At 44.9% G+C, this 16,788-nt stretch overlaps 1 protein-coding gene across 5 annotated transcripts in view; it reads right to left on the bottom strand.

Moving 5' to 3' along the window:
• The window catches only part of BACH2 (BTB domain and CNC homolog 2), a 388,486-nt gene that overhangs the window by 8,838 nt on the left and 362,860 nt on the right, over window positions 1-16,788 (bottom strand). For all 5 annotated transcript variants that reach the window (XM_060419566.1, XM_042253398.2, XM_060419564.1 and 2 more), the window contains one exon: window positions 4,835-5,041. In XM_060419566.1, the coding sequence (XP_060275549.1) occupies window positions 4,835-5,041 (207 nt within the window). The remainder of the gene's footprint in view (window positions 1-4,834; window positions 5,042-16,788) is intronic.

The raw sequence follows: 16,788 nt of genomic DNA, 5'->3' as shown, positions 1-16,788 counted from the left end.
TCTTGGCCAAGTCGCCTACCCCTCCACACCCACCGACCTGCAACACGTCCTGGGCCACTTTCTAGAAGGAAGAAAATGAAATGCTCCCTGTGGCAGTGTTTTGGCTCTCTGCAGGAAGGCCGTACAAATCCAGGCCTCAGTTAACAGCAAGATGCTTTAAGTCACAGGTGTACTGTGGATGAGCACGTGATACTCGCATTCCACGGGGAAGGTAGCACATTATTCAAGGGGTTTCCAAAAAGGCAAGGGGAGAACTTGGAGATGCCCTCCGGTTTCAGCTGAGCAATATCAGCACAGAGCTCTAAGTTTCTGCTGGGTGTGTGGCTTAGTTTTTTTCAATTTGTTCAATACGACACAAGTACACAGAGAAGAGAGCCAATTACAAAAATTCAGGCATTTCTCAAATATGGGTGATTAGATTTATTCCTGTACCTGGAAAAGAGCACAGGGCCAGAATTACCATAGGCATATGCTTAAGGCTCGACGGCTTATCCCCAGCAGGCCCAGCCTCGCCTGAGTACCCAGCTAAGCCAAGAAGGCTTCCAGAAGACCCACACTCACCAGCAGCAGTATCTGGCTTCCTGATGTCAGCTTAAATTAAACATTTTTGTTGCTCTTGTTACATGTATGTGCTCAGTAGCTCAGCTGTGTCCAACTCTTTGGGACCCCATGGATTGTAGCCCTCCAGGCCTCTCTGCCCATGGGATTCTCCAGGCAAGAATACTGAAGTGGGTTGCCATGCCCTCCTCCAGGGGATCTTTCCAGCCCAGGAATGGAATCTGGATTTCTGACATTTCCTGCATTGGCAGGAGGGTTCTTTACCACTAGCGCCACCTGGGAAGCCTCGTCGTTGTTGTTGGTAGAACAACATTAAAGAAAAATTTGAAAAAAGAAGGAATTTTCAATCCCAGGACTCAGTCACAATTTCCGATACATTTTAGAGCAACAGACATTTCTTGAGAGGCTTCAGTGGGCTTGCACTGGAGACTCAGAGATTGTCAAGACTGCCCTTGTCATGAGGAATCTACAGTCTAGGGCCGGGATTGAGGAGACAGACAGCTACACAGATAATGCAAGACTAACGTGAGAAGTATGAAGTCAGAAAGGGCTCCGAGGACAGAGACTCAGCCTCACCAAAGACTCAGGAAAGGGGCTTCTAGGAGGAGACAGTAACCTGACTCTTAAGGAACAAAAGACACAGATAAGAAAACAGTCGAGGACTGTCCCAGGTATAGGAGACACAGCCGAGGCAGGAACACAGAGGTGCAAACGGCAGGAGATGGGGCTGGGGGAAGTGCACCCAGTTAGATTTTATTGGGGGTCCAGTTCCAGGAAGGGAGTGGAAGGTGACACTAGAGGGGCAGATTGAGTCACAGACAGCACAGTGCATCTTGTTGAGGAACCTGGCCTTTATGGTGTAGGTGATGGGAGCTGCTGAACATGGGTACATCTTCCCTGCTTGGTGGGTGTTAATTAGATTAAAAAGAAAACAAAACATGACATCCAGGACTATCTTGAGAACGGGTAACATTAAAATAAATTTTCTTTAATTTTTTAATTGCTTTACAATCCTGTATTAGTTTCTGCTGCATAGCAACGTGAATCAGCTATACCTATACATATATCCCCTCCTTTTAGCCTCATTCCTGCCCCCCACTCCCTTCTTACCCCTGTAGGTGTCACAGAGCACTGAGCTGAGCCCCCTGTGCTGTACAGCGGCCTCCCACTAGCTGTCTATTTCACACATGGTAGTGGAGATATGGAAGTGCTACTCTCTTGGCTCATCCCACCCTCTCTTTCCCCCACTGTCTCCACAAGTCCAGACAACAAGTAACATTTATTCAAAGTTTCTCAAGTGGGCCTTAGGAAGCATCACTACGAACAAAGCTAGTGGAGGTGATGGAATTCCAATTGAGCTATTTCAAATCCTCAAAGATGATGCTGTGAAAGTGTTTCACTCAATATGCCAGCAAATTTGGAAAACTCAGCCATGGCCACAGGACTGGAAAAGGTCAGTTTTCATTGCAATCCCAAAGAAAGGCAATGCCAAAGAATGCTCAAACTATTGCACAATTGCACTCATCTCACACGCTAGTAAAGTAATGCTCAAAATTCTCGAAGGCAGGCTTCAACAATATGTGAACCGTGAACTTCCAGATGTTCAAGCTGGTTTTAGAAAAGGCAGAGGAACCAGAGATCAAATTGCCAACATCCACTGGATCATGGAAAAAGCAAGAGAGTTCCAGAAAAACATCTATTTCTGCTTTACAGACTATGCTAAAGCCTTTGACTGTGTGGATCACAGTAAAGTGTGGAAAATTCTGAAAGAGATGGGAATTCCGGAGCACCTGACCTGCCTCTTGAGAAACCTATATGCAGGTCAGGAAGCAACAGTTAGAACTGGACATGGAACAACAGACTGGTTCCAAATAGGAAAAGGAGTACGTCAAGGCTGTATATTGTCACCCTGCTTATTTAACTGCTATGCAGAGTACATCACGGGAAATGCTGGACTAGATGAAGCACAAGCTGGAATCAAGATTGCTGGGAGAAATATCAATAACCTCAGATATGCAGATGATACCACACTTATGGCAGAAAGCGAAGAATAACTAAAGAGCCTCTTGATGAAAGTGGAAGAGGACAGTGAAAAAGTTGGCTTAAAACTCAACATTCAGAAAGCTAAGATCATGGCATCTGGTCCCATCACTTCATGGGGAATAGATGGGAAAACAATGGAAATGGAGAGACTTTTTATTTGGGGGGCTCCAAAATCACTGCAGATGGTGACAGCAGCCATGAAATTAAAAGATGTTTGCTCCTTGGAAGAAAAGTTATGACAAACCTAGACAGCATATTAAAAAGCAGAGATGTTACTTTGCTGACAAAGGTCTGTCTAGTCAAAGCTATTTTTTTTTTCCAGCAGTCATGTATGGATGTGAAAGCTGGACCATAAAGAAAGCCGAGTGCTGAAGAACTGATGCTTTTGAACTGTGGTGTTGGAGAAGACTCTTGAGAGTCCCTTGGACTTCAAGCAGATCCAACCAGTCCATCGTAAAGGAAATCAGTCCTGAATATTCCTTGGAAGGACTGAGGCTGAAGCTGAAACTCCAACACTTTGGCCACCTGATGCAAAGAACTGACTCACTGGAAAAGACTCTGATGCTGGGAAAGATTGAAGGTGGGAGGAGAAGGGAATGACAGAGGATAAGATGGCTGGATGGCATCACCAACTCAATGGACATGAGTTTGAGTAAGCTCCAGGAGCTGGTGATGGACAAGGAAGCCTGGGTACTGCAGTCCATGGGGTCGTGAAGAGTCGGACACGACTGAGTGACTGAGCTGAACTCAACCTGAACTCTCAAATGTCTTATCTTGCCCTTAGGTTCTCATCAGGACACTGGCTTACCATGAGGCTAAGGAGTGTCATGTATAGCCTGAGGACTCAAACTCAGGTCTTGACCACAGTACGTGGCCTCCCTCTTCTTCAGGATGCCACAGACATGGCACCTGGGATGAATTTCTAGGATTGGGCCAGCAGGAAGGATGAGCTGAATGAGGCTGTACTGACTGCCTTCAAGGGTACAGTCAGGAACCAGAGGCCACTTGGATTTACTTCCTGTAGCTTAAGGTTGCTGATCCCGAAGGGAATGTAGACTACTGAGTGAGGGGGAGGCTTGAAAGATCAGAGAACAGTTCCAGAGACAAAAGACTCCCAGGCACAGGAAAAGGTGACAACCACTCTGAGGCAGAAGTGCAGAATTCAGGACCCCCGCGCTGCTGAAGGGCTTCAGGAGATCAGGTGGCTGAGGGGCCCCTGGTGGCAGGCCGGCGTCCTGCCCCTAACCTACACCTCCGTGGGAGGCAGGAGAAAGCAGTGCAATAACAAGATCTGGGATCAGACAACCAGACTTGCATTCAAGCTCCATCACATGGTGGGGAGTTACCAACCCTCTCTGCACTCTGGTTTCCTCCTCTGTGAATGGAGATAAAGTAGTACTTAAATCACAGGGCTGATGTGAGGATTACATGGGACATCTACTGAAAGAGACCAGAATAATACCTGGTCCACATATGCAGCAATAAATGTTAGCTCTCGACTCATGCTGAATGGAAAAGAAGAAGAATTATCTCTATGGGAGGGAAGGAATGGTAGTTTCAGGTTAGCAGAGGCAAGCTATTATACATAGGATGGATGAACAACAAGGTCCTAGTATATGGCACAGGGAACTACATTCAATATCCTATGACAAACCATAATGGAAAAGAATACGAAAAAGCATATGCATATAACTGAGTCACCTTGCTGTACAAAAGAAGCTAACACAACACTGTAAATCAATTAGACTTCAAAAAAAAAAAAATCAGCTCTATACGAATGTCAAAGTGAAAGCCACTCAATGTTGTCCGACTCTTTGCGACCCCATGGACTATACAGTCCGTGGCATTCTCCAGGCCAGAATACTGGAGTGGGTAGCCTTTCCCTTCTGCAGGTGATGTTCCCAACACAGGGATCGAATGCATTGCAGGAAGATTCTTTACCAGCTGAGCCACCAGGGAAGGTTGGTGGTTTGAGCATACCCAGGGACGACTGCCCCTGTGATCTACACAAATGGCTAAGATATAAAATACTGACACACAATCACACAGCCGCACAGACACACATATATTACACGTGTAAAGCTATTATTTTTTGTTAAGAATTCCTTTAAAAATCAATGCAAATGTCCCTGAATGGTGGCCTTTCTCTTTGCCTGTCTGGCCTTTGCTACTCAAAGTCGGTATCAGTCTTGGTCATTCCAGGTTGCTGACAACACAGGGCGGGCTGACTCACCAGTTTGCGGATTTCACATTCTAAGTTCTGAATACAGTCCAGCTTCCTCTTGCGGCAGCGCTGGGCAGCGATGCGGTTTTTGCTGCGCCGGCGGACGTCGTGAATGAACTCTAACTGCTCTGACGTCAGCTTGTGCATCTTGATCATCATCTGGAAGTCATTCCTTGGAAGGTCTGTGATTTGATCGACAGGAAATGGAAGTTTGACCTGCAACCAAGAATAACAGAACATGATTACGGCAGCTGGATTTTATAGTTTTCATTCTGGCGAGTGGAACATCAAAAAATGGTAAAATCTCCTTTTTAATGATGACCAAGTACTATGAAAACGACTGAAGCAAGCAGTGATGATTCTTTCCTGTTTCAAATACAAATAAGATGAAATATTCAGACAGTCAAACAGAATGTGAACACACACATATTATGATGTGGTTATCATTCCTGAGATCTTAGAAGCAAACAGCATGGAAACAATGGAAAATGTATACACTGTCACGACCACAGCACTTTTGTAAGCAGGGCTCTACAATTAGTTGAAACCCACTCCCACTGAGCCTCAACTCAGTGAAGTAACAATTTATAGACAGACATCATCTGAGGAATCATCTAAAACCCTTGAATTAAGAGAGCCCTGTACACCTTGGAGATGCTGGAAAGATGAAACAGTCAGTGTGATTTGCAGTTACAGCAACATAAGGGAGACAGACATAGGGAGAGAAACTGGCGAGGCTACATCATTGTGACCTAGGAGTTAGAACTGGCTTTTAGTCCTTCCTGCCAGACAGGAGACCTCAGGCTGGTCACCATACTTTTCTGAGTCTCAGTTTCCTCATCTGCAAAATGGGGCATGTTTTTTAGCTGCACAGTGCTATTATATACCCATGAGGCACTATGGATTTTTGGAAAATAAAATGGCCCACGCTCTCACATTTTCTTTTACAATGTGATGCTGACCTTCCCCTGTCAAAAGGTGGAATGCATGTTCTTGCCTTTTGACCAATACAATGAAGCGGGAGTAATCCATGTAACTTCTGACGTGACATCATAAAAGCTGTACAGTATCTTCTTAGGCCTCTTAGACCAGGGCCAACCTCCAGGCTGTGGACCAGTACCTCCTGACAGTTCAGCGACAGCATTTGATTAGAAATAAAAGGCTCTCTTTAGGACACCTTGTGGAGAAGCCCAGGTAGAGAGGAACTGAGGTCTCCAGCCAACAGCCAGAATCACCTCATCAGTCCCATGAATGAGCCACCTTGGATGAGGATCCTCCAGCCCAGGCAAACCTCCAGGGGTTGCCTCCTGCCAACATCCGACTTAAACCCCATGAGATACTCTGAGCCAAGCATGCTCAGTTCAGCCACTTCTGAATTCCAGACCCACAGAAACAATGAGAGATGTTAAACGATTGTTTGAAGCTTCATTGTTTGAAGCTACAAAGTTTTGGGGTGATTCGTTGCATGGGTATGTGCCAAGTCTCTTCAGCTGTGTCCGACTCTTCGACCCTATGGACCACAGACCACCAGGCTTCTCTGTCCGTGGGATTCTCCTGGCAAGGACACTGGAGAGGGTCGCCATGCCCTCCTCCAGGGGTTCTTCCCCACCCAGGGCTCGAACCTACATCTCTTACATCTCCTGCATTCGCAGGCAGGTTCTTTACCACTAGTGTCACCTGGGAAGCCCTGGGAGGATTTGTTACACAGCAACAAATAATTAATGCAGACACTGTTTTCAGCAAGAGTCTCACTTTCAAATTCTTGCAAATCAAGGAAAAGGTGAACATCCTCCAAAGAAAGAACACTAGTCATTTTAGAGATGCTTTAGAGTCCTAATGCTTCTTTAGCATTTAGCAGAGAACCCATGTTCTCTCAAGCTTCCTCAGCATCCACAAGATAGAGAACACAGACCGGCACCTTCCAGCAGTCTGCCACTACCCCCTTCAGGACTCTCTATGAGGCAGAGACTTCAGGAGTCAGCTCTGGGCCTGTCCAGAAGCTTCTGGAAGTAGAAGGTTGAGTGTTGCTTGGCCAAGACAGTGTTTCCCAGCTCAGGGGCTGAGCTCCTGCTTAACCTGAGCATCTGCTTTGGATACACCAGCAGATGGCGCTATAAACCTAAACTTCGTTCAGGCACTAGCCCAGCGCTGTCCAATGCAAACAACGCGAGCTGCCAGTGGGATTCTTACGCCTTCTAGTAGGAAGTGAAAAGAAACAGGTGACACTAATTTTAATAATATATTGAATAGGACCCAATGTAGCTAAAATATTATCAACAGTAATCAGCATAAAAGTAATGAGATATTTCACTTTTGGGGGGGATACCGCATTTTAAAAACCCAAGGTGCATTTTATACTTGGGTGTGCCTCACCATTCAGACTAGCCTCATTCCCAGGGCTCAGTAGCCATATCCGGCGTGTGCCTCCTGTACTGGACAGCATAGCTTTAGCAGACGGAACAAGTCGACTAGAGTGAACTTGGATAACCAGAGGAACAGACAGGCCACTCTGGGTTTAATTGATCAAAATCCTTTTGGTGAAGAAATGGCCCTACAGAACCTACAGGGTTATGTCTGGGCCGTTCAGGGGAGTGAGAGGAAGATCTTTAATCCTGAGCTCAGGCTTTTGCTTTGGTTGCATCAGAGGTAGGCAGACCCTGAGTGAGTCTGGACTCTGGCATTTGTGGTTACTTAATCCCTTGGCACAAAGGCAATCCTACTAAATGATCATTTGCCTTCCTGCGGCTGGGTGTGACAGCTCAGTCAGGTTACTTCATAGCTCTGAGCCTGTGAGACGTGGCATTTGCTGAAGGCTCCCGATGGGTGCTCTGATTGAACCTCCAAAGGGCAACCTCTGTCCCATGACACCTGTCCAGTGCTGGCTCAGGAGGGCAGAAATCCCCACAGTCCACATAACAGCACAGTCGGCTCAGCCCTGCTCCAACCGCTAATGACGGGCGGTCAGCACAAACAGCTCCTTGTTATGGGCCCGGCAAAGGGCTTTGTCCACGGGCTGTGTTTGCACAGGGCTTATAATGATACGAAAGAATGTTTGATTTCCCTTTTATATGCCTTGGATAACAAACAGACTCAGATCCTGGACAGTACTTACACAGCACAGAGGTCTGTCTGTTGGGCACATGGATGTCCCCACACCAGGCAGCAGGCATGTTTTCACAACAGGGGTGACGATGCTTTGGGCCTCACGGCATCTCCCCCTCTGCTGACAACAAAGCAATTCTGCTGATGCTCTACACAGTGTTTGCTTATTTTCAGACAGAATATATACCTATGGCTCAGGCCACAGGGAAAGTCACAAGGCCTTCTATACCAAGGGCTACTGTATTTAACATTCTCTAGACAGCCTATATATATATATATATATATATATATATATATATATACCCACTATGGTAACAGCACCGAGGTTGACAGGAAAGAGGAAAAATCAACAAAATCAAAGTCCTTGAAGCAGAAGGCCATGTAATTTTTCAGCAGAGCTGTTGCAACTCAAGCTGCTCTGCAGAGGTTGGAGGAAAATTGTCCACTATAGACTTTCTTCCATGTGAAAAAAATCCTCCCAGCCCCAACTACTCTGGTCTCTTTCTAAAGTGTGCTGCGACCCCTCGAGCAAGGGAGGGCTTCCCCTAACTACCAAAGGGAAGCCCCTGACGTTGTTCTTGGAAAGGTGTGGCAGAAACCTTACCACAGCTATTTGCTAATTTTAGGGTAGGAAGTTCCAAACTGACAGGCATCTTCCCTGGAGATAAATGTCAGCCACAGACCCACTGAGGGGCTGGGAAAACGTTCCTTTCCCAGGCTGGCAGGCACCCACCTATTCCTCAAATGGGCTCAAAAGTCAGCTAAAGTGACTTGGCCTTGGACACTGAGAAGCCTGAGGCCCTCCTGCCTTTCTTCCAGCAAACTTTTCTAACCCAAATAGACCCAATAGGGCTTCACATCTTATTTACTGTCCCTCCACCCACTGATTCCTCCAGAATTTCAGTTCTCGGAGGTGACAGTTTTCATTCCCCAGACCCTCACAAATAGTGAGGTGACGGGACGCAAAGTCCAGCGAACCAGCAGCATCACCTGTTAAGCGGCCAGCCTGCAGCTACATTCAGTGATCCGTCATGCATGAGGTTCAGCATAGAGGCACAGAAAGCTGACCAGGTTGTTTAGAAGGGTGAGGGCCCAAGGGGTCCAGGGAGCCCATGGTCTCTTTAGACAGGTGGTGCCCCAGCTTGGCTTCTCAGTGGAGACTCACTCTGAGTGTCAGGGGCATCTTGGCTTGTCTCATTCTCTAAGGACCATGGTGGAGGATGTTTTCACCCGGGACTCTGGGCTGGGTCAATATTAATCAGAGGAGGGGATTTCACTCCTGGGGGCTCCAGCTCTGGAGCCGATGGTGAAATGAGTGGCCTCTGCAGTGCAGGTAACCTCTGGCCCCAAGGGCTGACAAAAAGTGGGAAAAGGCTGTGACATTTGGACAGTGAATGAAGCTTAAATATTCCTCCTCAGGGGCCCCACCATGGGATGCTGCCAGCTAGACCCCAGGGGCTGGCACTTCTTTCTCACCAGACAGAAATCAGCTGTTCCCTTTCTCTCTCCTGCCAACACCTACCCTGGTTCTACCGCCCAAACAACATCCCCTCTCTTCCAGTGAAACAAAAATATCATTTAAGAATTGTATGAGAAATATAACTTCTAGCAGCAAATTCAATTATGAGATCAAAGAAGAGAAAAGAATTCCCACTCCCAAACACCAGCTCTCCTGGGCTTCCCTGTGACCTTTGCCACCCGGCGCGCTTGTTACAGGCTGGTGATCAGCCGGTACTCTGGCTACCTCACCTCGCCATGCCTCTCAATACACATCTCACTTGCCTGATGTCTTTGGTGTGCTGGATGGGAGCTACTGGAGAGGCAGGACAGAGATGCAAATGTTGCAGAAAAAGGCGAAAAGAAGCACCTCTTTCGTCTAGAGATCCCAACTAGAAGCACCAGCCCCTGGGGTCAAGCTTCAATCCTATCTCCTTTCTTGGTTTCACTATTAGATGCTGAGCAGAAGCTGCAGGAATTGGATCCTGGGAGAAGGCAATGGCACCCGACTCCAGTACTCTTGTCTGGAAACTCCCATGGATGGAGGAGCCTGGTGGGCTGCAGTCCTTGGGGTCGCTAAGAGTCAGAATCGGACACGACTGAGGGACCTCACTTTCACTTTTCACTTTCAGGCATTGGAGAAGGAAATGGCAATCCACTCCAGTGTTCTTGCCTGGAGAATCCCAGGGACGGGGGAGCCTGGTGGGCTGCCGTCTATGGGATCAGACACAGTCGGACACAAATGAAGCGACATAGCAGCAGCAGCAGCAGTACCCTGAGGATCTTAACAGTGCAGTCATTTCTCCAAAACCTGTAACATTTATGTTCTTCTTTAAAAAAAGTTTCTAGCTGTGCCACGGGGCATGTGAAATACAGTTCTCTGACCAGGGGTCAAACCCACACCCCTGCATTGGAAGCCCAGAGTCTTAACCACTGAACCTCCAGGGAAGTCCCTAACACTAATGCTCTCAAAAGCCCCTCAGATTCCTGTGAGCTGTCCAGGGATCTGATGCCCTGTGGGCTCATGATTCCAGTCCTCTTTGAATGAGGACAGCCGGCTTTGAGCCGGGCAGATGCCAAAGACAAAACCTCCTCTGCCAAAGACAAGCTTCTCATACAACTGTCCTTCTAAGCTCTAATCTTGCGGTCCAGTTTCTGGAACAAACATAGGACATCTAGAATTTAGTTGTGATGCTACAATTACTGAGTCGTGTGATCCCAGGCAAGTCTTTTCCTTCTCTGTCCTGAAGTTCTTTGAGGATCTGGGAGTCAGAGGGATCCAACATCTGTCCTACTTAGCTTACAGGGTTGCCATGAAGAAAAAAGTTGGATAACAACTGGAGAAAGTGCTTTGAAAAGTTGGAATTGCCTTATAATTATGAAGTGTTGCTAATATTAGTAGTAGCTGTAGCAGTAGCATTAGGGTTTCAGTTTGTCCACCATCTTTCTTTGTCACAAAGTTTCTTCTTTCGGTCATACGGTATGCTTTGGAGTTCCAGATGCTAACAGTCTTTCTAGCCAACACGAAAACATTGTTTTCATTAGAAATATGGCTGAGTTCCATGCTGCCCAGAATGGTTTTCCTTTTATTAAGCAGACCAACGATAGTTACTTTTAAAAAGATTTCTGATTCAACAAGCCACAAAAACGACTGTAAAATCTTTATATCCAACATATGTCTGGAAGTCAACATCTGGGTGGAAGAGTTAAGAGTCAGACATGGCTCTTCGATAACATTTCAGTGTTTGTTCTGGACCTTACTTTTCCCTGCCCTCACACATCCACAAGCATACATGTACACACAGCATCCTCATATGCTTTTACCACTCTTGATATGAAATGTGTTAATAAAGCAAATCCAACTAATCAGTGCCTTTGACTATATAAATAAACTGTCTTCCTGCTGCTTCTTTATTAAAATCTACAGTTAATGCTTGTGGTACAAAACTATTCACTAAGACTCTTACTACTTGGCACATGCTTGTGACTTTTCAATAATTTTCAAATTCTAAAAGCAAACCTGTAAACCACAATGAGGTACTATACCACTAGAAGGACTATATAAAAAAAGGACAATAACAAGTGTTGATGAGGGTGCAGAGGAACTAGATTCCTCATACAAGGCTGGTGGGAATATAAAATGGCTCAGTTACCTTGGAAAACAGCCCAGTCATTCCTCAGAAGGCTAAACTTAAGAGTGATCATATGATTTAGCAATTCCACTCCCTGGTATATAACGAGGAGAACTGAAAATTTATGTCTATAAAAAACCTGAACACAAATACTCTTCATGGCATAATCCATAATAGCCCTCAAATGGAAATAGCCCAGCATCCCTCAACCAATGAATGGATCAAGAAAGTTAGTGTATCTACACAGTGGAATATTATTCAGCAATAAAAAGGAGAGAACACATACATGATGAAGTGCCAGGTGGATATAGTGACAGCATGCTGTATCATGCTGTACAGCAATGCTGTATTGAAAACAGGCTCAGCGATGGAGCGAGACACAAAAGGCCACACAGCTAGATTCTACTGAAATGAAACATCTGGAATAGGCAAATCTACTGGAGACAAAGGTATGTTAGCAATTTCTTGGGGTAAGGCAGAGAAGCCAATGGCAACCCACTCCAGCACTCTTGCCTGGAAAAATCTCATGGATGGAAGAGCCTGGAAGGCGGTAGTCCATGGGGTCGCCAAGAGTCGGACACGACTGAGCGACTTCACTTTCTCTTTTCACTTTCATGCATTGGGGAAGGAAATGGCAACCTACTCCAGTGTTCTTGCCTGGAGAATCCCAGGGAGGGTGGAGCCTGGTGGGCTGCCGTCTATGGGGTCGCACAGAGTTGGACACGACTGAAGTGACTTAGCAGCAGCAGCAGCAGCAGCAGCTTGGGGTAAGGGAAGAGGGGAATGAGAAGTGATTGCTACTGGATATTGTATTTCTTTTTTTGAGATGATGAAAATATTTTGGGATTAGACACTGTAATGGTCACACAACTTTATGAATCATTAAAAACCACTGAATTGTTCACATTAACAGAGCGAATTTTATGGTATATCAATTGTATTTCAATTAAAAAAAAAAACCTGTGTGATATACACACACAGAAATCAAACATTATAGGAATACACAGAAATAAATCTTTCCCTGTATTCCCTCTCTCCAAGTTTGCCTCCCATTTCATCTTATTATCTATACTGCTCTTATTGTTTATAATATATTTATAAAGTAAACTAGAACCATGTTATGTATACTGTTTGTTACTTTTTTCACTTAATATGACCTATTCATTTTTTCATAATTGGAAGAAAAAAAATTCCCACGTTGACTTTTTAGGTATGAAGGCATGAAGAAACATACTGACCACTTGATTACATAAAACTTAAACTTTTTTAAATGGAAAAAGATACTATAGAAATAGACTAGGAGAAATAAAAATTTAAAAAAATAACAAAGAATTCAAGAAACTTAATGATAAAGGTCATGGTTCTGAAATGACTTGACAATTATCAAACGTAATTATTTTTCAAGATTTGTGCTTGTGCTCAATTGCTCAGTTGTGCCCAACTCTTTGCGACCCTATGGACTGTAGCCCACCAGGCTCCTCTGCCCATGGGATTTTCAAGGCAAGAACACTGGAGTAGGTTGCCATTTCCTTCTCCAGGGCATCTTCCTACCCAGGAATCGAACCTGCTGCTGCTGCTAAGTCACTTCAGTCGTGTCCGACTCTGGGATCCCAGAGACAGCAGTCTCCCAGGCTCCTCTGTTCCTGGGATCAAACCTGAGTCTCCTGCAAATCTCCATATATATGAACAATTTTTATTTCATGATAAACAAAGACCAAAAATTTAGTTTGAAAAAACAGACTAGGAGAAGATACAGGCAACATGTGCAAGAAAGGATTAATATTCTTAAATTAAGGATTCTGTAAACTCATTAAAGTCAAACACCACACACACACACACACACACACACATAAACGGACAAATGGCAAGTCCAATAAAGAAAATACAAATGATGAATACATATAAGAAAAATATCAACTGCATTAGAAGTCATCATGTTTTGTCCATCAGATTGGCAAATGTAAAAGGACTGGTGACCACTACTACTGGCAAGAACAGGGGGCAATGGACACGCTCGTAAGTTTTGCTGGAGGATGTGTGAATTGCTACCACCTTTTGAGAAAGTAAATAGGTAGTATTTAACAAATGAGTATAACCTTTAACCCACTTATGGAACTTTAACTCACAAAAATAAAAGCACCGCCACTAAATAAATATGTTCACAAGAATGTTTATTGCAGCAATGTTCGTAAGAGGGAAATACAGGAAATGGAAATGTCTGCTGATAGGTGATCACTGAGTCAGCTGTGATGACAGGAACCAAGGATATCAAAGAAGCTTGTGTTAACCCTACACAGTTGACCTACAGGCATGTACACAGCAGACAGCTATGTGCAACAAGCAAGCTGCTTAGTAATTAAATGTGTGTTGTGCTGCGCTTAGTCACTCAGTCGTGTCCAACTCTTTGCAACCTCATGGACTGTAGCCCACCAGGTTACTCTAAATGCTATTAAAATAAAACCCAAACCCATAGACATGTGAATATGTTTATATATTATTGCAAGCACAGAAAAAGCCTGATAAATTTGGTATATTATGGGCTTGGTATGTTCTGCTTGATTATTTTTAAAAAAGAACTTAAAAAAGATGGTTGTTGATAAAGGACAATAGTGTGCTTATTTAAACTTTCCTCAAGCCGGAGAATACTTAGGATGAGAAGTCAGCATTGATGAGATGGGAGGGTAAAGAGAGTGTAACTAGAAATCAGCATATTCTGTTCACTTGGAAAAGAAGTCACCTGGAACCTTACATGAGAGCAGATCAGGGCAGAATCAGCCCAAGAGATACTGGCTTCTGAATCATTTATGATTCACTTTGTGAAGGGTTTGCTTTCAGTGTTATTACTGGAGACCACACTTCCACTGGGGTCAAAGAAACTCCCAAGTGATTAGCAAGTGATTAGCTCAAAGAGAAGCAGTCATGCTCAGTCCCTGGGACAGTTCTTGGAAAACCTAACCTCTTCTACTTTAGGAAAATCAAACGGTCAAATTGGGAAAACCTTAACTTTACTATAACAATTCTACCCAAAATGTACTACTGAGAGGGGCTAAATGTGACTCCTAAAATGGCATTGAAATTTGGAAAATTCCTTTTGAGACTGTTTAGGAATGTAAAGAATAGATTTATTTTTTTTAAAAGTGAAAATAAAAATATTTTTGAAAATACTGTATATTTTTTGAGGGGAGACTAGTCCTGTTCATGACTACTGTGTAGGCCGAATAATTCCTCCATTTCACTGATTCATTTAAAACTGAAAAGTTCTAGGGACTTCTCTGATGGTCCAGTGGTTAGGAATCCACCTTCTGATGCCGGGAAATTGGGTTCGATTCCTGGTTGGCGAATCAAATCCCACATGCCTCGGGGCCACTGAGCCTGTGCGCCCCAACAAGAGAGAAGTCCATCTACTGCAACGATGAAGATCCCACATGCCACATCTAAGACTCAGTGAAGCCAAAACAACACAAACCCTGCAAATTCTAAGGCAGACAAGCGATAGAGCCTCAACACAGGAAAGATACCTGTGCCCTTGTTGGTGGCATTCAGTTTCAAGAATTCACTTCAAGTTCTCTTTGGGGATGTAAGAGAGATAAAAGGAGATTTTTCTGAAACTGACAGGTCCTTGGACATATGCAGCTGTCATGAACACACACCCTTTTTAGTTAATGGTGGGGCTCCTCTTAAGAGAGAGACAAAAAGAAAGAAAGAAAGACTGAGAGACATTTGTCTTTTTCACGAGATATGTATCCTTAGAGAAACCATTATGCCAATGGACTCAGTGGGCTTCTGAATCAGGAATGCTTATGAATAATTTCAGGGGAAAGAAAAGGAAACCTCCTACAAGTTGTGATCAGAGAGAAAGAAATGAGTGAAGAGAGAGAGAGAACACAAACTTTAACTGTTCTGACCAAACCTCCACCTTCTCAGGTGATGGACCCAGATGTGACTCTGGCTTGGAACACTGAGCCCAACCCTCCATTCCAAACCCTAGGGGATACAGTGTACTCAAACAGTTTCCCATTCAAATTTCCTTTTTGTTGTGTCTTAGCTAAACGAAATCCTTTCAGCATATTTCTCTTTCCATTTCTGCTAGGCAGTAACGGAGGAGTGGAGACCAGGCTAGGTAGAAAAGCGAGGAAGTGACCACAGGGCATGTCTGTAGTTGGTACAGGGAGCTTTGGAAGCTGTTTGCAAAACATGCCCAATCGAAACCCTTCATGTGCTTCTTGCCAACCTCACAGAGGGCTGAATAAACTGCACGTGGCTCTGTGAAAAGCCAGCTCATCCCGTGTGGCATTTCTGCTGTCTGGTTGGGTTAACGTCCCTGATTTACTAGAGGCTAATATCCAGGGAGCACAGACGTGGATGAAGTGCACTGGGCTAATGAGAATCACGCTTCATTTCTGCCTGTGTTTTTCAGAGATGCAGTTCTCAGGAGGGGCTTGGCACTGGGCTTGCTCTGAGACACAGGTGGCAGTCTCACGTGAGGTCCCTGGCAGTCACTACCAGATCGTGACACAGACGCCCTCAGCTCTTTCTGGGAGCATCTCGTGTTACAAGGGAAGGGGGATCACCTGCGGTGTCCATTCTTTTCTTTCCTTGGCCACATGAGTCTCGCTCACGATGTGGCTGGAGTTGCACTTGCTTCCTCTCCCAGCAGTGGGAAGATATGGATGGAGCCTTTGGAATTTTTACCTAGAAAGCACTTCACTTTTAGCGTGGACAAGAACTGCTACTCAACCCCACTGCTCCTTAAAATGACTCTCACTGTTTGTGGGGCCCTTGGGCAATGACCCATGATACAGTTAGATGCGACTGACAAAGGTGCTTCCTCAGTGATACTGGGGCCAGGATGGATGGTGAGCTGTCCATCACCTGCATTCACAATGGACAAGGGATGACTCCAGAGTCCCTGTTGACAAGGAAACTTAAAGGTGCTGGGAAAGCATGGGCTTACTGTGAATCTCTCCAGTTTCAATCAGTCAATTTTGAAAGCAATTTTATGTTTTTCTTCTCACTGAAGAAGCGAGGGGCAAGGATGAAGGTGACAGGTATGGCATTCTTTCAAAGCAGACGGGGGTGGGGGGGCGGATCTGAAGTACCTGCACACGCTTTCAGGCATCAGACTTTTTTCCCACTAAGCTCTTTGCCTCTGCTTTTTGAGGACTGAAATCTCGATCAAATTTCAAGTGCTGTCTGGAGCAAAATGGTTAATTCTGAATCACCTTGAAGCAT

Source organism: Ovis aries, chromosome 8, assembly GCF_016772045.2.
Source record: "Ovis aries strain OAR_USU_Benz2616 breed Rambouillet chromosome 8, ARS-UI_Ramb_v3.0, whole genome shotgun sequence".
In the NCBI taxonomy this organism is placed as follows: domain Eukaryota; kingdom Metazoa; phylum Chordata; class Mammalia; order Artiodactyla; family Bovidae; genus Ovis; species Ovis aries.
The sequence above is the reverse complement of the archived record's forward strand: the minus strand, read 5'-3'. Positions and strand labels throughout refer to the sequence as shown.